This window comes from Diorhabda sublineata, chromosome 7 (genome assembly GCF_026230105.1).
Source record: "Diorhabda sublineata isolate icDioSubl1.1 chromosome 7, icDioSubl1.1, whole genome shotgun sequence".
Taxonomy (NCBI): Eukaryota; Metazoa; Arthropoda; class Insecta; order Coleoptera; family Chrysomelidae; genus Diorhabda; species Diorhabda sublineata.
The window spans coordinates 33,252,867-33,280,606 of NC_079480.1; the positions used below are offsets into that span (position 1 = coordinate 33,252,867).

Below are 27,740 nucleotides of genomic sequence, written 5' to 3' on the forward strand. Positions count from 1 at the left end.
AAATTGAAGACACTCGTCGTATCGTGGAATTAACTTTTCTAGCTCTTCTCGTAGAATTCCACTTTTTTATCGACACTTTCTACATAAAAGTTTGTCTGTGAATGATTTAAAACAGTCGGGAAGAAATTTGTCGGGAAGAGGTTCTTGGAATTAAAATAAAAAGTTTCGAACTTTTATTGGCAGATAGGTTTTATGATACGCCCTTGGAATCCTTAATACATAGGGCTTTTGACTAGTCCAAGCCGTTTTCTTTTGGTCTGTACAACTGCACCTACGCCATACTTATATTTTTAAGATATTTAAACACAACACAAATCAGGACATTTCATTTTTTTATTTGTTTGTACAACTTAAGCTACTAGGACATCTAGAATTACGTAATACATTACCTTTTCGACAAGCACAATTCTTTTGATTGACATTTACCTTTACAATTACATTTTTTAAAACCTTGCCAATGTCCTGTCTATGGAGCAGTAGCCACCGATCTAAGAGGGATTTCCCTGTCTTCGGAAATTTCTTCAATTTTCAAAATGTTAGCAGGGCACGTACTAAATTCTGAACGGCTGTAGTATTTTGAAATCACTCCTTGTTTTGTTCCCATCTTCTGTGACTTCCAGTACTACAGCTAAAACTGATCTAGCATCTCCTCTGCCTCGATCGACGTCTGTAACGGGAATTCTTACAGTTGATCCGATTTTCGGCTACGGATGGGTGCTATCTGATATTACTTTCATTCGTTTTGCCTGCAGCTGTAATCCATCACGAGCAGCTTTTCTTGCCATTGCTATGTTTCTGTTTCTAGTGCAAAAACTGCAAATATTTTCCGAACATGGGTTTCCAACATCGAAACCTTCTTCATTTACGGGATTGAAACAAGTATTGCATATCGGACATGAAATTTTTAGACCATTATCATGATTTTCCGCTAATACTCCTTCCAGCTGCTCTTCTATGACCTCTTCTGTTTCTGTAACAGAATTAATCACATTTTCCAAGTCTTCTTCAGTTGTTACGTCGTTGAAATGTAACAAATCTGGTCTGGTCTGCCCAATTTAGACTAGATTGATAGTTAAGATAATTCTCAAATGGATTGAATTCTAATTCTAATCAAGAAGGATTTTTCTACCTTAGTACCAGTAGTGAAAAGGATAAATTGGATGATCAACATGAGCTTAAAGTTGTAAAGAGTCTTTTGATTAAATTATTATCCAAATTTTCATGTTTGTCTGTTCGATGTCAGTCCACTAGCAGCAGCTTTCGTATTTTATATACAATAATCGCTAGAATTCAAATTTGGCATTCCAGTAGATGAAAGATTCTTCTATGGGAATACTTTTTGGTTTACCCTGTAAAAGTTTTTGTTTGGCGCCCATATAGGATCACGCAACCTTTCATAAGTTCTCATTCTTTTGGTAATTATTACTCTCGGACAGAAATGTTTAACCATATTTAAAACCATAACCACTCCCATCACGGTCAGGTAATTTAACAGTTTTGATTGTAGTCCAATATGAGGAGTATGAGAAAAAGGTAAGGTCAAAATAATCAATATAAAGTCGTTTCTTCAATATTGCCAAAAATCATTTTTATTACGGAGGAAACCTGTAATTTTTACAAGCAAAATGAATGAAATAACTTTTTTATTTAATGCTTTAAAATTTCAAATAAATGGAAATCAGACTACACCAAATAACGGTAATCTAAAATTATTTTTACGAGGGTTGCTTCTTAAATTTTGACATATGGCAACCCTGATGTGAATATGTCAAATCCGTCATTGTCATTATAAAGTTTGATATTTTTAATGGTGAACGTACTCAGAACGTGAACCCTAATGTCGATATGTCAAATCCGTCATTGTCATTATAAAGTTTGACATTTTTTATACTGAACGTACTTAGAACGTGAACCAATCATTTTGAATCGCTAGTTTTGCTAATTCAATCGTGATCGCACTTCACTACAAGTTGAATTTCGTGAAGATCGTCCAATAAAACATCGACGCTTTGCCGGAACTAAAATTGCAAGATCGTCATGTGATATACCGTGAGATTGAGGCATACTTGAGCTTTAGTTCCACTCGCATACGATTTGTTCGCGTTGGATACCCCATAATTTGACGATCGTTCAAAAAAGCTCGTGTCGATTGGTGAAAAGAAATGCTGAAAAAATCAATCGCGGTGCTTCTAAAGACGTTTTTAAGATCGTGATAGACGATGAATTGTCGATCTATGCATATAAAACCGAATCTAAACAACAATGGACAGTATGGGTCTTTCAAGACGAGCCAAATTCAGCAAAAGTTGTTCGCACACGAAGCACTTCGAAGCAAATGGACACACACAAAGTAGAACTGTCAATTCTAAATGGTACACTAGTAGTCCAGTCACTTTAGGATTTCACTAATATTTGAATGATTTAGTAACTATATACAAGGTATGAGCGAACAGAAAAAAAAATTGAGACAAAAGTTGTGGCAAATTTTTTTATCTTCAATTTTCATAATAGGTGTTGAAGTAATTGGAACCATAGAAACGAAGATAATTGCAAAAAACCGATTTTCGTGACCTTTGACCTCGAATAACTTACGACGCAGACACGAGACAATATGAGACTTTCGAGACAACTTTTAGATCGTCAAAATGACGCTGTATACGAGTTTCCAGCTTATTATCTCAAATTCCGAGGTCGACCACTTTTTTGCCTAAAGTGACTGGACTATAGAATCTGTTTGCCAGAATTGATGGGTCAACCGCCTTTGTGTTTGATAGTCAATGATTTCTTCTTATTCCCGCTGATTAAAAATAAATTGATCTCAATGGAGAATATTTGTTTTCATTTGTCTATCGGGAAACTCAAGTAGCAACCCTCGTAATAGTCCAGTAATTATATACATATGGAAAAGCATATGAACCGAACAAGTTAAATTAGTCATATACAAAATATCTTCTAGATATAGGTGCACAGTGACTGACTGAAAACTCTAAACGACTTCCCAAACAATTTATTTACAATGTACTTAATACCACATGTATTAGGTATTTAGTATTAATTAATAAGAACAATATGAGTAAAATATAACCCACTATATAATATTTTACAAAAATATTGTCTAATTTTCGGTTGATATAAAGGGTTTTCCAATAAGAGGTGTTATTTTGAACAGCCCGCTATTTCGGTAAATGTCACTTTTGAATCTGTCATTTTTTGACATTTGACAAGTAGAAACTACGCCATTAATGATACACGCTTCAACAACGCATTGAAATTATTAAAATTCACTATAAAAATAGTTATTATTGAAAATCCTCTCCATCCTCAACGCGTGACTGTTTGGTGCGGTTTATGGTCTGGCGGCGGTGTCATTGGACCTTACTTTTTCGAAAATGAGGCTGGAGCAACAGTTACGGTGAATGGATTGCGCTATCGAGAGATGATTAATGATTTTTTATGGCCGGAATTGGATGGTATTGATTTGGACAACGTTTACTTTCAACAAGACGGCGCTACGTGCCATACAAGCAACGAAACCATCTCGATCTTTTATGGGAAAAATTTCCGAACCGTGTTATCTCTCGAAGACTTTTTCCTTTGGGGCCACGTGAATGATAAGGTCTACGCCAACAGTCCAGCATCGATTCAAGACCTCAAAGATGGAATTCGTGAGGCTATCGAGGACATAGGGCAGCCGCTTTGCAATTTGGTTACGGAAAATTTCATGAAATATAATTTGGTTCTGTAAGCGCAGTCGTGGCGGCCATTTGGCTGATGTTGTGTTCCATTATTCCTTCCTCTTTATAATAAAATAAACATCCGATCATTTATCTCAAAAAATGGCATTATTCTTTGAATATATCAAAATAACACCACTTATTGGAAAACCCTATATTTGTATGACTTATTTTAGTTTACTTCTTGAATAAACAAAATTGCAGAAACTTTTAAAATTACGTAAGCGAATAATAAAAGCAAAAGTTACGCTTTCTAAATATTATGAATTAGTTTTACAGTTCCACGAAGCTGTATCAGAACCTCGAATTATGCGGAAAGTGATAAACTAAATCCACAAATAAAAATTTTGTAAACTCTAGATCGAGTTTAAATTTAAAATTACACACAGCAACGGAAAGTCGAATAAAGAAACCCGAGCTCTTGGCGTTTCTACCGAAACAATTTGATTGGTGATATTTAATCTGCGTGAAACAGTGAAGAGTCATCTTTAGTTTTGACACATGCCCTGGTAAAATATTTTGTCAAAAGCGATTAAAACCATAACAAAAGGAATAGTAAATCCAACAATATATTTATATTTTAGTAAATAAATATGTGGAAAGTGGATCCTGTAAATGAAAGAGATTTAATATTTCATGAATTAATAGATGAATGTAAACATGCTGTTCCAGGTGCAAGGTTATCCTATACACTTAGAAATAAGTTAGAAAAATATCCAATAGAAGTACGTAGAGACATAGTGAATCGAGTAAAAGTGGGTTGTTCTCCGTTATTTATCGCCTGTAAAAAAGGACAAACCGAAATTGTTCAGTATCTAATTAAAGTTTCTGCTGCGGATATAGAACAAAAAGGACTATTTGAGGTACAGGAAGATAGGTAAGATGATATCACATATTCACAATCAGTGTAGTATGGAATAAAATATATATTTTTGAACAAAATAACCATTCGTTATTTTATAGATCCTATTATTTTAATCCTACTCTCATTTATAAATAGAAGATTTTTTTTTACTAACAATGCTAATTAGACTTTCATAACTTTATAATATTTAATGGAATTGACAAAAATGATTAATTACGTAATATCTAGATATTCACCCAAATATCAAGTCCTAACCTTTAAACTAACATACTAATAAATGCTTTTCATCTTATCTATGACTTGAAAAGATTAATAAACAAGGTCACTAACATTATAGTTTTTAATTTGCAGTAGATAACAAATATTTTATATGAATAATTTTTATATTATCGATATTTTATTCAAAATTACAGTTCTCAGTTTTGCAATGTTTTTAAATTGATAATATTGTAGTCGGGAAGTAGAAATGTATCATTATTATTTACTTTCTCATCAACCATAAACAAAATCTCAATCACCCATCTTCTCAGATCTGTTAGCAGATCAACTTATAAAAAAATAAATTATTATTATTTTGCCGTGAAATTTCCAAAATTTGCCTTTAATTATTTGTTAAAATGATGGGGTGGTCTGTTAACTTGAGTATCAAAATAGTGGGCCACCCTCTAGAACATGGCTCTCTTTTTTACAATAAGAAAATATCATTGCCGACATTGGGGCACGTCGGCATCCGGGGCAAAACGGAAACTTTTTTACATATGAAGTCCAGAATGATTTAATGGTAAGAAATGGTTTTACTCTGTTTTACCCCAGATACAAACAAACCCCGAGGTCGGCAATGATATTTTCGTGAATGGCAAATCAAGAGGCATTTATCTATGTGCTTTGTTACACTTATTGTTTAGAGGGAACTAATATTCCAGGGGGGAACGCCTCATTGATAGTTAAGTTAGTTGGCTACTCTCTGGAATATTGCTTCCCTTTGTAAGGATATTCAAACTGAAATCATAGATAAATGCAGCTACAATTGTCATACAAGAAAATACGCTTAGGGGTTATTTCGTAGGCATTGGGCTTGCTTATCATGGGTTCGGTATTTTTCTAATGAATGATTTTTACTTGATGGATTGTGTTCCTAGTGGTCTGTGATTTTATGATTTATTAAAGAGTTTGTCATGTTTCCTAGTAGTTTTAGTCAAAAAATTCATTCTAGTTTACTGTTTATTAACATGTTGAGAATGGATATCATGACAGTAATTTGTGCAGTCTGGAGAACAACTGAACAATTGTCAGTAGCGGCAACTGTCTTGCACGAATTACAAAAGTACATAGGTGCTTTTTGTTCATAAATTTGATGAAAAAAATTGATAAATTAATGGAGATTCCAGCTACTTAGGTTAGGCGTTTTGATAGCTATGACTCGGGGTTGGATATCCTTCTATTTTGATACTCATCCCCATCATTTTTAAAAATAATTATCGGCATATTCTGGGAATTTCACGGCAAAAAACTGCAATTTTTGAGCTTGTCAGAATTTATTTTTTTATAAATTGGCTCGCCAACTTGACAGACCTCATGTTCTCATATATACTTAATGTTTTATTTATGTAATTTGTGTTTTAGGACAACCCATGTTGTAACGCCCTTATGGTGTGCAGCAGTTTCAGGAAAACTACAAGTGGTGGAAACTTTAGTTCTTAGTGGAGCAGACATAAATGCTGTATCTGACACGGGATCAACTGCCGTACGGTCAGCCTGTTACATGACACATTTTGAAATTGTAAAATACTTAGTAGCTCATGGTGCCGATATTAACAGACCCAACTATAATGGTGGCACGTGTTTAATAAATTCAGTACAAAGTGCAGCACTTTGTGAATTTTTGGTAAAGAGTGGAGCCATTATTAATGCGAGGGATATACAGAATAAAAGTGCCCTTCATTATGCCATTCAAGAACACAGGTAAGTTACACGATAAAAATTGTACATAAAACAAAAATTATTGTCAATTTGAAGATTAGAAACGACGAAATTGTTATTAAGAAACGGTGCCGATTATAATGCAAAATCAAGATATGGTGACGATGCTTTACAAATGGCTTGTCTAAAAGGTGCCGTACGAATTTTCGAATTTCTCGTAATGAACATAGATTACCCTCCGGAAAAATTAGCCAATGCACACGAATTATTGGGAGCCACATTTCTAGATGAACAGAACGACTTAGCTGTTGCTCTACATCATTGGAAAATAGCTATAGCCATCAGACAGAAACATGGTACGTATTAATAATGATTCACAACCAATTTACGACTTTTGTACCTCGATTCAATTGGGTTTTTCTTTTTAATCAACTTAGCATTGTATCCTAAACAACCAGTGATGCCTCCACAGGAAGGATATAGATACCAGAAAGAATTCGAAACATTAGAGGAGTTAGAGGCTATTGCAGATGATGTTGATTTAGTTCGTACACAGAGTTTGATAATTACAGAAAGGATTTTAGGACCGCATCACAAAGATACTATATTTAGGTGAGTTTTATTTACATTTTTATCGACGTGACCCCTCTACATAAATGTGGCTATAATAAAAAGTCCTAAAAGGACAAATAAAAGGCGTAGCTGGCCTGGGCAGGGCTAAAGATCCATTTCACGAGCCTCAATAAAAGTCCTTTCCTCATTGTAATTTTTGACATTAAGAGCCAGTTTTTGTACTTTCAAGAAATTGTTTCTTGTGGTATTCAGACTAGTAGCCCGAATTACTACCCCATATGTGATAATTGTACTCACGATTGCCTTGTTCATCTACAGTAAGATCTTAGACTAAAATCCTAATTCATCCCAGGGAAGCTTTTGCACACCATCAGCGCTTTTGTGACTTTAGTGGTTATCTTCTTTCCATGTTTGTACTGAAGGAGTTTACTATCTAATGTGAGTCCCAGATATTTCCTTGAGGTTGAGTTTTTTCTTCCTAGTGATTGAAATTATGTAGGACTTATTTGGGTTGACGTTTAGTCCCACCGATCGACATGTATAGTCTTTGAACTATGTCACAGTGTGTTTTCTCAAAGCTCCCTCTTGCATATGTAACTATATTGTGGACATATCCTCAACAGGATATGGAGATTTTAGTCAGCTCGTCTACTACTAAGCTCCACATAAGTGTGTATGAGAATCCCCTTTTTGGACTTCTCCAGTTAGCAGTAACAGAAATGGTGCTGCTCTGCTATTCTAGTAGATAGTCGTCCATCTGGAGATTGTCTTACCTACTCCTCTCGCATCTAATCCTCTTTTGACACCCTCATTGTGAAGCATTGTCAAAGGCACCTTCTATGCCTCAAAACATTCTGAATTCCAAAGTGCAGTTTTGGTAAATTTGCATGATTAGTAAGTCTTCTTTTATACTATTGGTATAAAGGTTACTAAGGCTCTTCTCCAAGGTTCCGGTATGTGGTTTCATCAGTACCACGGTTGTGAAGGTAAGTTTTCTGGTATAGCTCCGCCAGTACTCGGAGCACTTTATTAAGAGGTGCCGTGTTTCAGTGGGGATATACATATTATTGTGTGATTCACCATTATGCTTTATATATAGAAGTTTAACCAAAAATTAGTGTAATTTCATTGAAATGAATTATTGTTATTTTCTTAAGGTTAATGTATCGAGGTGCATCATATGCGGATGTATTGCGCTATCAACGTTGCATCGATCTCTGGAGGCGAGCTTTACAAATTCGTATTGAAAAAGATTCGATTCTCTACACGGATACCTGTTTTTCTGCTCAAGCTCTAGTTAGACTGATGATGGATTATCACTATAAATTTAATTTTGCCGAAGACAAGAACAAACACCAAAGATTCCATGACGTTATTTCCGTATTTTATCTTTTGACTGAGAATATCGTCGGTACGTTCGATTGTCTTTATGAGATATTAATTCAAAATGGAAATTCCATTATTTCATTTATTTTTAAGGGTGAAATTACGTAGTGCAGTCCATGAGTTTTTGACACCATACAGTAAATAGAGTGCATCTTAATCACCAGTTAGTGACTAGTCTCGGTAAGATTTACTCAAAGTTTCAACTTGCTACCTCGATCCATTTTACGAAGGTTGCTACTTAACTTTTGAAATATGACAACACTGATGTGAATGTGTCAAATCTGACATTTTCTATAATAAAATTTGTCATTTTTAATGGTTGGACTTACAAAGAACGTGTTAGGTTAGGTTAGGTTAGAATAAATTGCGAGGTAAACGTTTTTCTACACCTGAAGAAGCGGTTGAGGCGTTCAAATAATATGTTTGTTTTATTTGCGACCTTTCTGTGGTTGGGCTAATAACTCATGGACCGCGCTACGTATTTTATGATTCGCCTTATAAATAAATAAAAGTTCTTTTCAGAAATAAGAAAACTTTTAACCATACGCCCTGTGTATAAACGACAAGCGGATTTTTTCGATAAAATGCTGAAATGTATAACTCATTTGATCTACCTTATGATAGAAACCATGACGACGGAAGATCAGAAGGTCCTAGTGAAACGGATCATCACGGATTTTTTAAAAAAGAACGTTCGATGCGTAGTGTTGGAGAACACAGTTTTACATTTGTGTGTTTCGAAATTGAACACGATCAGATCTAATTATTTTATGGAAGAGGAACCAATTGTAAGTTTTTTTATATTTTGACTCAATTTGTTTCGTTATTTTTCCGTTTTCCAGTCTCGAATTCGGTCCTCTCACAAATGTGCTGGCTGGCCAGACCAGAAATGTGATTCCCACTTGCTCCAAGTATTCACCAACAATTCTGGCAGTATGTGGACGAGCATTATCTTACATTTAAATGAATTCCTCACCAATAAATGGAGCAAATGGGATCACAGCCTCTATGAGTACCTCCGAGTTTAATTCCACTCCAAATCATAACTGATCCCCTTTCCAAAGGCCGCGATTCACGAATGGTACATTGAGCAAATAGTCTCCACACTCTGTCTCGCTCGTCTGAGTGGTGTAGACCAAATCAAGTTTCGTCCGTGAGCTCCAGAGTCTAATGAAAATATTAATCGCGCTGTGTCTACACTAACACGTGTATTTCGAGTTACTTTAAGTCTTGCCCGAACTTCAGGGTGCCTTCAAATGTCGTTTTCTCAATACCGACAGCGTAATAAATCGATCGTCTACTGTCCGTTGTTGTCCTTGGTGGTGTCCACTGTCGGTCCGTCCTCGTTTCGTACATCAAATATTTGTGCTCATACTGTTTCAATTTCAGATGATATTTCCTCAAGAAAACGTAGTGCGTTGTCTGCTAGAATGTGGAGCACCAGTAAATGCAAGAAATGAACAAGGTTTTACCCCACTTCATCTCAGCGTCCTGACTTACAACTATTCTTCCTGGGTGAGTTAATAATTAGTATATCGTAGAGGTTGTTTTATAAAGTATGATGATAGCAGATGTTTGGAAACAGTTGGAAAATTTTAAACCAAAATCTTCGACAAATAGTATTTTGGTAGAATTTTTTGCTATCAAGTATCATGACATATATATCTCTCTCATATTGATTCGTCCATTGTTTTTTTTTATGTAATCTGATGTATCAGGAAGTGCTGATATATGGCCGACAATCGTTCTTAGTTGCCCACCCGGTACTGAGAAGGAAGCGTAATGCTGGTCATCAAATTTTCTCACCTTGTAATACCATTATCGGCTTGCAAACGTGAATAAGGAACCCATCATTAAATTAATATAACTAGTGAAGATAATGCCAGTAAAATTAAATATAAAGTTGTATTTGTTGCTTAAAACTTAGCAACTAGAGTAAAAGGTAGAAAGCACTTGATGGAAGTTACTCATGAAACTAAAAAATTGTTAAGACAGTTTTTTGTTTCTGTTTTTGCTTTTCTTGCCACAATAAGTGAATATTTTATAACTGGTGCATATTTATATTGAACTGATGCATAGCTATGACAATTTCCTGGAAAATTCTAAACTTGTGAATCATCAAGTTTTCTCTTGTGGTCTTCATTTATCCTAATAAATGTAATACAATACAATTATTTGAAATGACTAGCATCACATTCATCCTTATTCATCAGAATCACTGTCGTTTAAATCAGTGACTCTACCATCTGACTCTAACTCAGCGTTTCTGTATGTTTCAAAACGATGTTTATTGTTATTGAAGTAAATAAAATAATGACCTCTATAGATATTCGATATTAATAGAATATTCGGGTGTATGTTTCTTTTATTTATATTATGGTGTTTCCTTACAATTGATAGATAATTATCTTGTTTAATTTTGTTTCTAATGACACAATATTCAAACTTTTATTTTAACATATAATTAAAAATAAAAAATCAGTCGTAAAACACCAAAAATAAAGCTGGAATAGATCAAAGATATTTCATAATTACCAATTTTGTTTTCAGTTGGTGAGGCTGTTGCTGCAATACGGCGCACACATCGATCAACCGAATGTCATAGGAAAAATACCATTGGACGCCATCAATGATCTCAATAACCAACTACCCACAGATATATTCGTATTAAATTATTTGAATTTAAAATGTCTCTGTTCGAGGGTAATTTGTAAATACAAAATTCCGTATAAAAATCAGATACCAAAAACATTAGAAAATTACATACACTTACACGAACCATAAAACATATTTTCAAAAATTGTTCGCTTTTAATTTTGTTCATAGTTATTGTATATTTATTGATATTTTTATTTTATCGTGACAATTGGAAAAGACGGTTCAATTTTCGAATGTAATGCAACGTGATTTAAATGACTGCGATTTAGAATTAAAGAATATATAATTAAACTGGAAAATATTTTTCGGAAAAAAATATTTTGAGTTAAATATTTTATTCGAGTCGATAGAACGAATATATTTCGAATATTGAGAGAACAATAGACATAAAAATCTCGATAAAGAATATTTAAAAAATTGTCTTGTTGAAAAATAACAATTGTTTAAACAATTTCGGTTTAAACAATCTAGTACGGGTTTGCCCCATGGCAACATTCATTTATATCATCATTGGGACAACTCGAAGAGGATCGCATAAAAAAATTGAAATGCAATAACTTTTGGTACTAATTCCCAGATTCCTCCTGGACTAGAAGACAAAATTCTCGATGTACAATAAAGCAACAAAATTCAAAAGTCGGTGGTTCCGGGGGAGATCTGGGATTAATAAGCCAATGGCGCTACCTTTTAACACGTTCAATGTTAATGGAAAAATTCGTAATTATCCACAAGTGCGTCACGGGGTCAATTGGCCGCGTATTCTTACCTTAGTTTAAATGTATTCAGCTTGCTGAAAATTGATTAATTTCGACAAAATCAATTATTTTCCCACTCATAGTTTTTATTCAGCAGCAGGACATTGATTCATTAAAAAGTTCATGAATGTTAGCAACAATGTTCGGAGATTATTGAAATTTCTAACATATATTATTTTCGACCTTTTGATTGAATCCAAAGCCGAAACAAGTTCGAACATTTTTACTTCTTACAGGATCAACTCTAGTGCAAAGTTAGACATGGAGTCAATCAACCACGCACCGCGGGGAACGTGTTAATATAACTTTCGATTGAAATTAAGGGGTTAACATATTAACTGGTCACAAAAATATTTCGAAAGTTTTGTCTGTTTACTGTTCTTTATGTAGTGAAAGATTTGCTCGGTGTTTTACCCTCAAAATACCTACAAATTTGAAAAATTGCTTCGATTTAGATGTTTATAGTTTTTACGGGAGAGATAGCGAGACGAGAGAAGATTTTCAATCTTAAATATTTTCGACAGATGCTTATCAATATAAACGGAATGCGGAATCAATTCATTTCTTCCCTATACAACTTAACTATATCCTAAATGGTATAGTATGATTTCTGAAAATTCTCTAAAGGGTGATGAACTGAGTAACTGTATTTCCTGTTTATATTTTGTTCGTTAGCCATATTTTTACGTCATGAACTGAAAATAAGTGAAGGTGATTTTTGTTGGACCCTCCGGTATTTCCAGTATTATAAATAACCCTCGAATATTTGCTTCACAAAAGTAACGTCGTTTTCGTATTAAAGTATGTAAATTGTTATAATATGTATATTTTTGTATAAATTTATAGCACTTAAGAAAAAATTTAGTCTTTTCACATTCGAGTGAAATAGACGTAAGAAACGATTGTATCATATCTGAATGTTGATAAAGAAATGTTATATGTTAGCATTTTTTTACACAATTCCCTTTCTTATTTATATTTCGATTATTGCAGCATGAAACGAGTACAGGGTGACGGTAATAAACACTTCTAAATGAGGTTAGAAAATATCAGTTCCCGAGGTGTGAGATATAGTCTAATATCCGGTTGCAGGATTATTGCACTGCATTGCGTTTTATGGATATTTATAATTAGGTCCTGCTGACAAAACTAAGTTGAATCAAGCAGCTTTAAAACTGAAAACCCTACTCAACAATAATAAAGGTGATAAAATTTAAAACTACCTCAAGAATTTAACCGCAACAGAAGCAACTGATTACGACTTGTGGAAAACAACGAAAAAACTAAATAGACCGCAACTAACAAATCCGCACTCCTAAAGGTCAATGAGCAAAAAGCAGCCAGGATAAAGGCTAACGCAATTCTACAATGCAGTTTTCCAATTTTGTGGAAGGTAGCCCTATACTATACTAATCCCTACGTCAGGAAAACCCCTTGAAGATACTACATCTTACAGACCAATAAGTTTATTACCAGTTATGTTAAAACTTCTTAAAAAACTACTGATTGAGAAAATAGAACCGATTCTAAAGTTGTTTCAAAGGTATACCAATCTTTTGAAGATAAAGAATACTGTTTGACTGCCTTTTTAGATATCGCCTAGACATTCGACAAGGTCTGGTACGATGGACTACTATACAAAATCAGGAAAAACCTTTCGAGCCAAAATCCAAGACTACATCACCACTGAACATCCAATTATGTCAGGAGTGCACTGGGATCATTCATTCAGCTCATTGTATTTTAACCCAAAATGCACTTGTCAACACAAAAGTGAAATAAAAATATATTCGCAAATCTGAACGACGATTTAACCAGTAGGCACTGATCATAAAACAAGTAAATCTATCCTCAAACTTTCAAGTCATTTGTCAATTAAACTGAACTGAGTTATTTCCGTAAAACAGATTTGGTTCTGCATCGGTGAGGGGGAAAATAAATATTCAAATTCATCAGTAACTAATTTGGAATTTCTGGAACCGTTGGCGATATTCATACTGAATACACTGTTAACACCAACATTCCCAATAACACTGTCTGACGCGCCTTTACCTTCAGTCTCTGAAGACGATAACTTGGTTATCGAAACGCGCCTCAGACAGTGTAATTGTGAGTGGTGGTGTAAACAGTGTAATCAGTACGAATTCATCTGATTTGTGTAAAATTAAGCAGATGTTTCCTATGACAGACAAAATTAGGTAAAAAACAATAATTTAATGAAGTGATTTAACACATTTATTAAAACAATGATTTATGACAATGGAGACATTGCAGGTTTTTGCTATTTCACTAAACTTTACATTAAAATCACAATTTTCTAAATGTTTATTGTAATCAAGCTAATCAAGAGCGAGGCGATAATAACAAATCCGTGATATTCAATTTTCAAACTACTGGAAGAAGTTCTTTGATTGAAACTATCCACGATGTGTATTTTCCAACCCATATTTGCTTGCGTAAATGAGTTGTAATACACTATATCTGGCCAAGATGTATTGGGAGTGAACTCTAGAACTCCAGGATCGCCTTTTTCACAATAATATGTTAGAGATCGATTGAATTTTTTGAAGGATTCATAATCGTCGTCCAGTCTTCTGTCTTGATTCGTTTTATGTTTTGATAAACACAGTGTACCGGCTGAAAAAAAATAAAACTCAATATTCTTCAAGTGCTAATGATTATGTCAATATATTGAATCCTATTTCTTCTTAAATTCTAACTTTGGTGAATAACAGCAGAAAAAATTAATTTAAAAGAGAAAACACCATAAGCATATCTGTCCAATTCAAAAGAGAAAGAAACTGGTCTTAAGACACTATCATAAAATTAAGAGGTTGCAATGGGCTAAAGATCATAAAAATTGGACCCATGAAGAGTGGGAAAGAGTTTCATAAATCAAAGTTTGAGGGTATAATAGACGAGTATTGGGCGCAGGTCAAATAAGAAAGAACGGATGTTAGATCCATGTGTAATCCCACCGTAAAAGATTTCGGAAGCTCGGTGATGGTTTGGGGATGTTTTGAAGGAAGAGCGACTAAAGACCTGATAAAAATTGAGGGTATTGTAAAGAAGGAAGGCTATCAAAGAATATTGAAGGAAAATGTAGTATGATCTGTCCAGCAGCGCCTGCTCGGCAAAAAATTTAACTACTAGCATGGCAACGATCCCAAACATTCCTTTAATATGTACAGAGAGGAGTATTTGAAAAGGAAGAATGTATTGAAAGTAATGATTTGGCCTCCACAGTTGCTCTATCTCAACCCAATTGAGTTGTGGCAGAAACCATTGTCTTACTTAAACTTGACACCAAAACGAATGGAATCAAATAAACAACGTAAACGAAGATGATGGCCTAGTAGTGTTCTGCCCTAATGCCAATTCAAAACGACAGAGCTAAAGATGCCATGTGACCTAGACAAATGGAGACTGTTTATCGATTCGTCGAAAAAAAACTTAAAACTTGTCCTGTTGGCATATTGGAATGACTTTGATCAATTCCAGTTGCATACTTATACGAAAATAATTCTCAGGACTCAGGACGTTGTTTTTTCATAAGAATCACCAAGAATAGTGCCGGGCCAAAATTAAGTTTATTTACATGTAGTTGGTCTCGGTCTTCCTCTTCTGGAATATTCTACTCCGACTAATACTCTGATTTTTGATTGTGCTTCGTCAGTAAGCCTGTCAAAACCACCATGAGGTTCATCTGTTATGATGAGAGGATGATAATACTCGGGACTGTGGGGGTCGTTGCCTCCATATACTTTAAATGCATAAGAAAGACCACGTCTTAACCAAATCTCAGGAGCCAGGAGTCCGTTTATGTACCATGCTAGAGCTGTTGATGAATGACCTGAAATATGAATTGATTTTTAATCAGGAGTGTATGTGTAATTGAATTGTGTTACCTGTTATGGCCTGATATCCTTTTTTACCTCCAGATGGTCCAATATATGAATTGAAAATTCTAATAGTTTTATCAAATATCTGTCCTTTCTTCCAAGGCTCCGGTGATTCCACCTTCGACCTTGTGAATGAGAAACAGTTATTTAGCGGTTCTTTGGGGGTTACTTCAATTTTTATATCAGTCTTTGAATATAGGTCGTGGAAAGCTGGTTCTTTCATTTCATTTAGCTTTCCTATTCCCCAAATAACATACATGGATCCTTCCGCGGGGAATTCTTTATCTCCCGAATCGGCTGGAATTTGTAAAAATATATAAAGATGATGCAAATACCTTAAATACAATGATCTTAGTAGTCACTAATAATCACATCTCCAAAGACTCTAACTACTTCCTACATACAATTATTAAACTTCCGATAGCTTGTCGTTTTTTATTATAATTTGGATTTCTTTTACGTAAAAGCAAGCACAAAAAGGTAAACCAAATGACATTCGAGTAACTGTAGTGGTGCCTGTCGTTTGGAGATGCCTGTGGATATTGACCTTGAACTTCTGTAGTTTGTAATGTTGGGAAAGACGTGCCTTGGTAGCTGACTCCACAGGCTTGCACTTCTCCAGAGAAAATTCATTAAATTGACCTTCTTAGCGCCTGCAGGCAACCTCAGTGTTCATGAGCCACGCCTGCTTGTCGAGTAAGTCCTGTTAACATTGCTCTCGGTGAGGTTATGTCTAACAGTTTGGACGGTTCCCAACTACTCCCGACCGAGGGTCAGTTTATCTTCAGTCTTTGAAGACAATTACTTGGTTATCGAAACGTACGTCAAATAGTGTAATTAAGAGTGTTGGTGTGGTGGTAGTGTAAAAAGTGTGTTTTCAGTAGATCGGAAGAGGATCTGCCGTGGTAAATCCATAAAACAAAGTCAAGTCTGCTATTGGGAACGGTCTTATTTTCCTTTTTTGGTATATATTGAACTTGAGCAAGATTCCAATCTGTAGTGATTAACTAACTAACTAACCACAAACTCACAAAAATCATTTTCTTGATTGTCTCTTAATTCCAACATATACAAGTACCTCGCTTCCAATGGCGATCCCAATAGGTTGTCGTTCATTCTTATAATCAAAAACATCACATATGAAATTTCTTTCTCACTATTAACCACTTTTTAACATCAACTAGACAAACCTGCACATTCACTTCATCGATTTCTATTCATGTTCAACAATTTGCTGTGATTTGTAGTACTTTAGATTTAGGCTTAAGTGAGCAAACCTCTCATTTCTACATTACTAAATCAATTCACTTACGAGATATTAAAACTCTTCGGAAAGTAATTATATTAATTCCATTTTCTCGCACTGCGGTGTTCATTTGGTTATTATCTTGACCTCCTACCATTTCATCCTTACATACACCTTTATATTGGCCCAAAACTTTAACACACTGAAACACAGTAATAAAATGGATGATTACATTAGGAAGTACTGTGGATTTAACTATCGAACTGTTTTAATAGAACTTATTTGAAATTATTAAACAAATAAGTTTTTAATATACGTGCGAATAAAGAAAGGTTGCTAATGAGAAAAAATTCATTTTCTAAATACCCCCATTTAGTTCAGATGTTAGGTGTCTTAATGTATTTACAACATTCACTTACTGGGGTTAAAGCTGTTATATTGTAATCAGTAGCAAAACCTCTATATCCATCGATATATGCAACTGCTACATCAGCACCAATCATTTGACTCTTGTCAGGGGAGCCAGATATGCCAAACGCCATATACTCGTTTTCTTCAACTTGTCCTGCTAACTGAATTGTTACCTGGGGACCAAAAACTTCCCAAGATACTTGAAGATCTTTATGTAATTGGAGGCAATTTGGAAGATCGTTCTTGTGAGGCTGTGAAATATATTAAATTTATTATATATGAATTGAAAAGAAGTCTTTGCCAGCTATATTATGAGTAGTTTTTTATTGGGAACGTGGCAAGGAAACACCAAAGTGGACTAACTTCAATATATTTTCCTTTAAACTCATAGAATTCAAAGTTCAATATGACGTTGATAGAAATATTTCTATCTAAATTTTTACAAGCTTTAATAATATCAAAAATCACCGGAAATTATTTCCCAGATGATGAATACATGAATATTCGAAAGCTCGGAAAATATATTAAAGTTAGTCCACTTTGGTGTTTCCTTGCCACATTCCCAAAAAAAAACTATAGATTTTGTTGATGAGTATCATAAATAATAGCCCATGACCGCCAGACCTTCCTTATTTTATAAAAGCTGAAAATTTGTCTATGTGTGTCCCCTATACAGGTAAGAACGACCGACGGCTATAGGGCTCGTTTCCACTAAGTATAAAGCTTAAATTTTGTTTTATTTTCTTCGGGATAGCTGTAGAAAACTCGTCTTCCACCGCCGGACACTTATGACAGTTGCTACCCCTGCCCCAGACACCCCTAAACTGTAACAAATTTTAATTATACTTTAGTTATAGTATAAAACTTAAATTTTATATATGTTACTTGGGGGTCTATAAAAAAAACACACACATAGACAAATTTTCAGCTTTTATAAAATAAGGAAGGTCTGGCGGTCGTGGGTTCTTGCTCTATAACTGAATAATAACAGAAGAGAACTTACAATTATTTTAATCAACGATGGTGGTACGTTAAGTGCTTCTGGTATTATGATAGATGCTAAATTTTGATTTGTTTCATGGTCAAAAATACTAAACCAATCGATATCAAATATGGTTTTATCCCCTGGTAATTCTAGAGTGATAGTTAAGTTTTTATAGGCTCTCAATGGATCCAAACTGAAAAAAAAATATAATAATTTAAGGTTATCTGGCCAAAAAGGGTTTCTATTATTTACTATCCATATTCATCTGGAACTTTGAAACCTTTGGAGACTGGTTGAGCTCCAACCCCGACCCAAAAGTAAGCTTTTTCTGCTTTTCCGTCATAAGAAAATTGATTAAGTCTGATCCTTTTGGCATCTATAATCTCCACTGATCCTGTGGTTATTCCATTAACTTTCCCTATTAACGATGCCACTCTTTGAACTGTTGGAGGCTCAAATCCCTCGGGGATGTAAATGTCACCGAACGTATTTTGGCTCCAAATATCATAGATAGCAAACCATTTGATATCTGTTATCTTTTTTTTATCCGGAAGTATTAAAGTGAAATCTTTGTTGAAGTAACGCTCTAATACGTTGGTCCTGAAAAACATTGAAAACATTTCTTTTCATATAAAATAGCATATTGAAAAATCTATATGAATAGGTAATTATTGTGATAATGTTTTTCTTACTTTCCATTAGAATCCGGTACAATAAATCCTTGGGGACCTGGTCTGTTGGCAGCACCTGCCCAAAAAAAAGTATCTGCTCCATTGCCATCATAACTAAAGGAAGTCAGTAACAAGGTCCAGTCATTTACAGCATAAACATCACCTGAGACTTGGTGATGATAGGAATTCAATTTACCTAAATATTTTCCTTTGTAGGGGCCATCTTCATCTTGACAATATCCTAGATATACATTTTTTGTATGTTATAAAAAAACTTGAGGGCTACTTTCGTAATCAATATACAAAGTGTTCTGGGAATTAATGCAAAAAATTCGCTAGTAAGTAGATGAATGAAAATGATACTGTGACATAGAACAAAGTCTTTCGAGGTTGCGAAAACAGAACTTATATTTTCTAAATTATACATTCCAACATTATGAACTTTTAATGGATGATTATGTACGTCCATGCTTGACGGAATAAATAATTCTAGACTTTTATCTTAAGGCGACTCTTGCCCAATGGTTAGCAATGCGTAACTCTTACAGAGACAACCTATACAATCTAAAGATAGTTTACGAAGGATATTTCTTTGAACTTGGAAGAGCTTTCCAAGATTCTACCTCATAGCGTCACAATGGAAGTTTATTCTATAAATAATTTCGTTTCTTGCGTTTATCTTTTAAGATCCCCCCTAAAGAATGAATCCATTGTATTCAATACAGGGACACGTGGTGGCTAGGTAAATAGAAGTGGGGAGAGGCTCTATCGTAGATGAACTACATGTCTCTGCGAATGCTTAAAGAAATATCCCATAACATGGGTGGAAAATCGCTGACCATACAGGTTATTATCAAAAAATATGGACACACTAAATTATTACCCACTACCTGTCTACACATTAACACAAAATAGATGTTGATTCTTTGTTTGAACTGTAGCGTCAGGTTTTTCGACTGCCCAAAAATGTGAATTATGGGAAGTGTGGAGAAGTGCAAGGTGCCCACTTCGAACATTTATTAAAGTATTTTTATTTTTGCTTTTAATTTGATAAGTTGTAAGCTAAGCAACAAAATTCTTCTACATTTCACCTTTTCCTTATGTAAGTAACACGATGTTCAACAGTATGCAGTACAATTAGGAATGTTTGATTGTGTTTCAATACCTCCTGTACGTATTTTCAATAAATTACAATTTATGATAATTTTCCTCAGAATGTCTCTTTATGGCGAACGATCTAAAAATCCACATATCTCCTAAACCATAAATTAGTTACACACTTTATAAAAAGAGTACCTTTTTATAAAAAAATGGATCGAAAAATTCATTTTTATATTGTGCAGGATTACGGATTGTTAACCTCTGTCCTTGAGATAGTAGTATAACTATTTATTCTGTCAAGCATGGACTACATGGTCGTACATAATCATCCATTAAAAATTCATAATGTTCGAATGTATAATTTACAAAATATACTTAAATATAAGATCTGATTTCGCAACTTTAAAGGCCTATAATAAAATAAGATAATTTTTTTACGTCAAAACATTATTTTCACGTCATATACTCACACCCGAATTTTTTGCGTCAAGTTTAGGAGCACCCTGTATAAACTAGAGTTTGTTATCGTTTGGAGTTATTAGTTATATTATAAATAATTATCCTAAATCAGTTAATGAACTGTTCATATCTTATATTTGTCGTTTTTATTTATAGTTTCGTCTCCGCAATTCAAATCTCATCGATTCGTTATGCAATTTAACGAATTGTCATAAATAGTTCATGAGAAATTGCCTTAGAAGACAATTGACAGACGTATATTTTCGCGCCAGAATTTTAGAAACATGAACTTTTAATATTGAGGTTACAGTTTATAAACGGTTAGCAAAAACATGATTGAGTTATCTGAAAATAAAGAGAATAGTTCACCACAACTACAAACAGCACGTAAGTGTAATATTTCGATTGTATTTGCATCATCCTGTTGTCATATGTAACATATTATTTGTTACAATTTATTTTCAATCATTGCTTTGATTTACAGCGCCAAACATGATAAATAGTCCCACAAAATCTCAGCCGTCCATTCTATTCCAAGATATACCTAAAATAAATTACAATAAGGACGATTTATCAATGCTAAATGATCAACAGGAATCTGAAATATCAAAAATAAATATTTCGTCTAAAACTATAGATTTCGGTGATGAAACATTAGAATCTTCAAAATTAAAACATTCATCGAATGAAGAATCAGATATCTCAGAGTTATCAGAAAATGAATTGGAAAACATAGTATTCAAAAATAAAATAAAAATTAAAGCTTCTGGTTTATTTGGTAAAGTGAAACAAACAAACACAACTGCTGATAACTCTAATTTCAATACACCCAAAAAGAAGAAATCATCTAATGTGAATATAAACCAATCAAAACAAGAAAACGATTCAGATTTAGAGTCAAGTAGAAGCTTTTCTAATTCCCCTATTTGTGAAGCTTTGAAATTAAGACAAAAAAACATTGAGGAAAGAGACGCTTTCTTGGCATCATTCCTTAATGATCCAGAGTTTGCCGAAGCTGCAGAAAATATTGGATTATTTAAACAGACACAAGAAAAAACATATTTAACTAAAAAACGTAAAACAAAGAGAAGACACACCGATCAAAATTTTCGATTCAAAGGACATGTTCCTGTAGAACAGAGGAAATCCTTAAGATTGCAGGACAAACAACCAATATTCACATACAGTGATCTTGTAGATGAAGGTGGATGTTCATATAGAAAAAAAAGAAGGATGTAAGGTTTTTTATTACGTTGAACATATATATATATATATATATATATATATATATATATATATATATATATATATATATATATATATATATATATATATATATATATATATATATATATATGTATATATATATATATATATATATAATATATATATATATTATATATTTACGCATATTTTTTTTCAGGACAAATTCATCTGATGATGATTATGAGTATACAGACCTTGAAAGAGTTATACATAAACCGAGAAATAAAAATAACCAAAGGTCAAAAGTTACAGAAAGAACAACATTTTTGAATGTAGAAGATGTAACTGAGAGTATGATTAAAAATATAGCTTGGAAAGTATCTCAAAAACAGTATTCAACGAATGGTACTAGTTGCCATCAGTGCCGACAAAAAACAACAGATACAAAGACATTTTGCAGAGATAAGTTTTGTGTAGGTGTTCGAGGACAGTTTTGTGGTGTTTGCTTAGAAAATAGGTAAGTTCTTTTTGACACCATATAATTCGAATGTATGTATTATCACAAATTAGCACTAGCTTAAGATCTGCATAACTAGTAGAGGAAGATGTTGTGTACATGTTTTGTCTGTTGTATATGTTATGGGTATAGTTAGTTTAACGGTTAAACCCATGTTTACCCAGGCATACTGCAGAATACACAAGAAACATGGGTAAAGTTCAAAATAAAATTGTTTACATTTCGTATTTTACCCAGTCAAACAACATTCTATCCTCCATCCTCCCTCTATCCCTGTAGAGATTATTATTGTATCATCTTACATCACACCATGTGCAAAAAATTAGTAGATGCTTGCATTTAAGGTGGCATTTTCTTGAAGTTTTCAATGAATTGGTATCTCCTAAAGGTTCAAATAGTTTTTATTTTAATAATAAACAAATACCAACAAATACTAGAAACAGTCAAATTGGCAAAAAATGCTAAAACCAAAACTACTCTACAGTTGTTGCTTTCCAATTTATTAAGCACAGACATACAATGTTGTGAAAAAATTTGTAGGTATGGTGAAAATGCTGCTATAGCTTTGAGAGATCCAAATTGGCGGTGCCCCGTTTGCCGCGAAATTTGTAACTGTTCTTTCTGCAGAAGCAAGGCTGGTAAAAGACCAACGGGAATTCTAGCTCCTATTGCTCAAAGAACTGGCCACAAATCAGTTAAGGATTTTTTGGATAGCCTTCGGGGCGAAGGTAAGAACAAATATGGATACATGATATATTTATTATTATACTCTTTGAACAAATTTTTATACTAAATATAATTGCGAATTTTGAAGCCGTTCTCTTAAAGGCAGTTCGACAAGGTGGAAGACAACGTGCCAAAAATTGCATGAATTTCATTTCAAATCAAAATATTTCATACATTAATATTTAATGCAAGTCTCGTGCCACTGCATAATGGCTACTACTAAGTAAATTGAACAAATTCCTAAGGTCGAATTTTATTTAGTATTTTGTGACTTAAAAACGAAAATTAGAAAACTAAGTGAAATAAACAAGAAAAAGAGGCAATGAATAACTGGCAATAATTATATCTGCTGCAGTCTCGCTTTTAGATCCTGATGGACAAGTTGATTGGTATGCCAAATATTTAAAAATTGTGGTTTGAAAACTTTTGAAAGTTATGTGTCCTCTCTTTTTCCTAATCTAATGTGCTCAAAAAGCGATTTAACTGCAGATTTCTATCGACCGATCTGCATTGATGTATCAGTTTACTGCCATTTTCAAAAAAACATTTTTATGCTTATAAATGTTGTTGATTTTAGGTCTCTTCTAATTTGGAATTAGTTCATAAACCTAAGAGACCTAAAATCAATAACATTAGAAGCATAAACATATCAAAAGAAATAAGGAATTGAAACAAAATTTTGTCCGAATGTTTGAATATTCAAGTTTATTGAGAATTCTGACAATATGTTGTTTTTAGGGGATTACTCTGATGAGGCGAAAGATCCCAGTAAATTGTTAGGTTTTTCTAACAATTTGGAATATGCTCAAATGGGTATGGAGATCAAATATTTTCTTGGACCCTCAACTGATGTAGAAAAATTCAAAAGTGTAATTGATTTACTTGAAAAAAAACTAATTTTAAATTAAACTTTTTTGTAGACTTTTAATTTGCGCATAGTAAGATAGTTAAGAGATAATAAATTTTCTAAAAAGTATTTTGGTTTTGAAGAATATTCACATTCCTGTAATTTTTAGTTTCTCTTCATATTTTTAGTAATTGTTTGTGATATTTGATAGAAGAGAGCAGAGACAAAATTATCTGAAAACAAAATTATATTTATGGAGTATTTTCTATTTTCATTTAAGCCAAACTTGAATCGAGTTAATAAAATAAAATTATTTTTAAAATGACCGTTCAGGTATCCTCATTTTTTGTATTACCAGTTTGTCTTTTAATTTTTTCGCAAAAAACGAGTTAAAACCGTCATACATGAAAATTTATTTTTTATGTGAAGTAATGATGAATCAAGAAGGGATAAGAAAATAATATACAATATTAGGTATTACTAATCACTCTCAGATCGAATGACCTTAACATAAAATCCTCTTCTCTGAAATAAAAGGAATATTATCAATTTTTTTGCTTCCTATAGATCTTCACTTATTCAACGGAACAAAAAAATTTTCGTTTTGTCCTGTTGTATAGGTTTATATTAACTTCTTTCCTCTCTTCATTCTCCACCTTTCTATACTGATCAACTGTGTAAATGTTTTGCGTTTAGTCTTTTTCTACAGCGTCAAAGTCACTATCAATATCCATAAAACTGTGGCTAGCCTCTGGAAACTTATGGTCGACAGTTTTAAAAATTCCATGGGTACAAGTGGAGTTTGCAATCGCGTAGGATTTTGGCTGGATTGACTTCGTAACAGCGAGATCCTGCAGAATCCCACGTAGTTCAAAGTTTTTTATCGAATTCAGAATAATAAACTTTATTATAGTTATTAACAATGCAAAAATCAACAACGCCTTGCTTACTAATAATTGGCTAATTATTTCACCAGTTTAGCTATTTATTTATTAATAAAAGGTCCACAAACATAAAAAATATCAATATTTGGCAGAACTCTGTATACAGTGACGGATTTACAGATTGGCCGTCTGTAGGCTGTTCATATTCGCTGCCTCTACTGATTTCTGAAATTAGATACCTTAGTTCATAATTATTCAAACTACATTTTTTTCGCTACAAAGAATTGTTGAAAGACAAGCAAAGTTGAATCAGGTACTACTTTTAACTCAACACTTATAAGAATAAAGCTTACACAACGAGTAAGTATAGTTGATGCATACGATTCACAGTTTAACAAAATCAAAATTACAATGTCGTATGAAAAATTGTTGATTAGGTCTCACGTATAAAATGGCGAAAGCGTTAAGCATTTCTTGACTTGACGTCGATAGAATGAAATGACTCAATTCACCAACTTGCTTTTTAAAAACAATTTATTCAACAAACTGAGGATTTAATAGATAATTTAAAGTTACAAGTGATTACACTAACAGTGACTGACGTACTAGACTAATATCAAAATGAATGAACCCAGGATTAGTTTTAATTATAATTAGATAAATATATTTATGGTTCATTATAGTCATATTAATAATAAATAATTGAAAATGATACCTTAAAGGGATTGATGTTGAATCTATAAAACTTACAGAGAGACTAAACCTAACAATTTGTAGCAAGACAACTTAATGAGGTTAGAGTTCATAATAATAAATAAGTAATTCATGACGAACCGCCGATGTGAAAAAGGGTCGTTTTGGATTATTTAACTATAGTTTAAAATTGAAAAATCTTACTTGTTCTTTAAACCTTGTTTATTTTAAACGTTACAGTTGATTGCAGCAATTTTAAAAATTGAGTTACACTAATACTAGATTATTGGCACCACTGTTAGTTTATGAAAAAACTAAAGTATTTATATCAAATAAAATAATTGTTACGATAAGAATTGGTGAAACATTATACGAGGGTTGCTATTTAAGTATTGACATATAACAACTCCGATGTGAATATGTCACATCTGTCATTGTCATCAGAAACTATGACATTTTTAATTGTGGACGTGTTGTCTTAAGAGTACTATTTGAGTTGTTAACAGATACTTTAAACATTTTTCTTGGTCAAAACACGGGACTAAATCGCGAACGTTTTCTATGACTTTTGACCCACAGCAGTATACCGATTAACTCGCTTCGACTTTTGGTTCATTTTCATGTAGCCAGTGTACAGTAATAGCAACTATATGCGGGAACCCTAACTTTTCCAAAAACAATTACAACTCGTCCGTTTTGTTGCCTATAGACTGATTATTAATTAGAACCATTTTCAATTTACAATCCTTAAAACTAAGTGAGGATTCTAGTTTCCCTGGACACGTTCTATTATAAGATCGTGTCAGCCTATGAATAATGGATCTTTGTATATGAACCCGAAACTAAACAATCGTCTGTATGGTTCTTCTAATAAGACGAGCCAAATCTGATAAAAGTCGTTCGCGCACAAATCACCTAGTGGCAAATGGTCGCCTGTGTTTTCGGAATAACTGGATAGGTCGCTGTCGTTACATTAGAACGAACGAGATCTTGCACATCAGTTCAAACAAAACCGTTTTTGAACAGTCAAAACATCGATTTATCAAATTTTATTATTTTAATATGTCTGGGTTATGATCCCAGATCAACCGCCTCTTGTTATGATAAACTTTCATGGAATGAAAATAGAATAAAAAATATACAAACAATTTTCATTTTATCATATTATATGGAAACGAGATATACATGTTCAATGTTTACTAATTTATTATTATTATTTTATTTATCAGTATATTCATGAAATATAACCAAATTTTAATTCTTCAAAATTCTATTAGTCACACATACAAACGGTACTTACCATGAATGATAAAAGAAAACACCAATAAAACTTTCCACATAATTTTCATCTTAAATCCAATATTTTCATTTTTTTAATTTGTTTTTTATTCTATAATCACAGTTCGTATCTATAATGTAGTTCAACATTTGTTGCACGTTTACTAAGACAAGAACTTTCTAAATGAGTCTTTGTAGTTTCTACTTACGCCAAGGTTGAATACCTTCGACGTTTAGTCAAAGAGATTGTCGACCGTTCAGCCGTTGTCATTAGTATTCTCGAGGTACATATTCCAAATGAACCACACATACTAATAAATGGTACGGCATGTTTAGTAAAGATGTTCTCGGTGCCGCTGTATTATATGTTGTACAGCAGATTGGAATAATCTTGATTTTTAGGCGAATATTGGCGATTGGGGGAGGGGCGTATACATTTTCATATATGGAATTAAGTGTATGTCTTTCACTGGCAGGTAAAAATTATTATTTGCAATAATAAAATTTCACATTTAAGTAATGTAACAAAATTGCTATAAATTTCGTACGTACTAATTTAAATCATACGGAGGAAAATGTGTGTAATGTATTTGTATGTTTTTAACTATTAAAGCCTGAAGAAATTGCGCTAATACACTGTTAAACAGCAACCGCTTCGCACCTTGTTACTTGCACCCGCACGCAGTTATCTTCTGGATTCCAGGTTGCGTTGTTGTTTTGATACCATTTTTAGTGCCAAAAACAGAATATGCTTCAATTTTTGGTAATTATACACTTTCACGGTCACCTGGTTTTTTGGCTCTAGAAAATCGAAAAATGGATGGATTTTAATGATATTGGTCTCAAAATGTTCCATTTTACGGCGGATTTATAAAAAAAATTAGTAGAAATAGCTGGAATGAAAATTTCTCATAGTTTTATTG

The 27,740-nt window shown here is 33.3% G+C and overlaps 3 protein-coding genes and 1 pseudogene across 3 annotated transcripts; 2 read left to right on the plus strand and 2 right to left on the minus strand.

The window, feature by feature from the left end:
* Positions 1-333: 333 nt before the first annotated feature.
* On the minus strand, positions 334-1,450 carry LOC130447134 (uncharacterized; annotated as a pseudogene).
* A 2,674-nt stretch (positions 1,451-4,124) lies between these two features.
* On the plus strand, positions 4,125-12,835 carry LOC130446729 (protein fem-1 homolog CG6966). The gene is made up of 8 exons (XM_056783124.1): positions 4,125-4,611; positions 6,223-6,561; positions 6,616-6,875; positions 6,957-7,131; positions 8,250-8,503; positions 9,001-9,266; positions 9,868-9,993; positions 11,029-12,835. The coding sequence occupies exons 1-8, from the start codon at positions 4,328-4,330 to the stop codon at positions 11,260-11,262; spliced, it is 1,938 nt and encodes a 645-aa protein (XP_056639102.1). The 5' UTR covers positions 4,125-4,327; the 3' UTR covers positions 11,263-12,835.
* A 1,268-nt stretch (positions 12,836-14,103) lies between these two features.
* On the minus strand, positions 14,104-27,130 carry LOC130446812 (protein Skeletor, isoforms B/C). The gene is made up of 9 exons (XM_056783283.1): positions 26,840-27,130; positions 19,128-19,347; positions 18,688-19,035; positions 18,454-18,628; positions 17,459-17,701; positions 17,106-17,241; positions 15,800-16,090; positions 15,490-15,744; positions 14,104-14,528 (listed from the first exon to the last, which is right to left on the minus strand). Exons 1-9 carry the CDS (start codon positions 26,886-26,888, stop codon positions 14,209-14,211), a joined length of 2,037 nt encoding a protein of 678 aa, XP_056639261.1. The 5' UTR covers positions 26,889-27,130; the 3' UTR covers positions 14,104-14,208.
* LOC130446814 (cell division cycle-associated protein 7-like) lies at positions 20,687-24,091 on the plus strand. Its single transcript, XM_056783288.1, has 5 exons — positions 20,687-21,053; positions 21,151-21,901; positions 22,090-22,389; positions 22,930-23,117; positions 23,854-24,091. Exons 1-5 carry the CDS (start codon positions 20,999-21,001, stop codon positions 24,021-24,023), a joined length of 1,464 nt encoding a protein of 487 aa, XP_056639266.1. The 5' UTR covers positions 20,687-20,998; the 3' UTR covers positions 24,024-24,091.
* Positions 27,131-27,740: the final 610 nt, after the last annotated feature.

Excerpts from the sequence above, each read along its gene's own strand:
- LOC130446729 (XM_056783124.1), top strand. The coding sequence starts at position 4,328 with ATGTGGAAAGTGGATCCTGTAAATGAAAGAGATTTAATATTTCATGAA. Across the intron at positions 6,876-6,956 it reads AGCCATCAGACAGAAACATG|CATTGTATCCTAAACAACCA; the intron begins GTACGTATTAAT and ends TAATCAACTTAG. Across the intron at positions 9,994-11,028 it reads CTTACAACTATTCTTCCTGG|TTGGTGAGGCTGTTGCTGCA; the intron begins GTGAGTTAATAA and ends TTTTGTTTTCAG.
- LOC130446814 (XM_056783288.1), top strand. The coding sequence starts at position 20,999 with ATGATTGAGTTATCTGAAAATAAAGAGAATAGTTCACCACAACTACAA. Across the intron at positions 21,054-21,150 it reads ACCACAACTACAAACAGCAC|CGCCAAACATGATAAATAGT; the intron begins GTAAGTGTAATA and ends TTTGATTTACAG. Across the intron at positions 21,902-22,089 it reads TATAGAAAAAAAAGAAGGAT|GACAAATTCATCTGATGATG; the intron begins GTAAGGTTTTTT and ends ATTTTTTTTCAG.
- LOC130446812 (XM_056783283.1), bottom strand. The coding sequence starts at position 26,888 with ATGAAAATTATGTGGAAAGTTTTATTGGTGTTTTCTTTTATCATTCAT. Across the intron at positions 19,036-19,127 it reads GTACCGGATTCTAATGGAAA|GACCAACGTATTAGAGCGTT; the intron begins GTAAGAAAAACA and ends AATGTTTTTCAG. Across the intron at positions 15,745-15,799 it reads AGGATATCAGGCCATAACAG|GTCATTCATCAACAGCTCTA; the intron begins GTAACACAATTC and ends TTCATATTTCAG.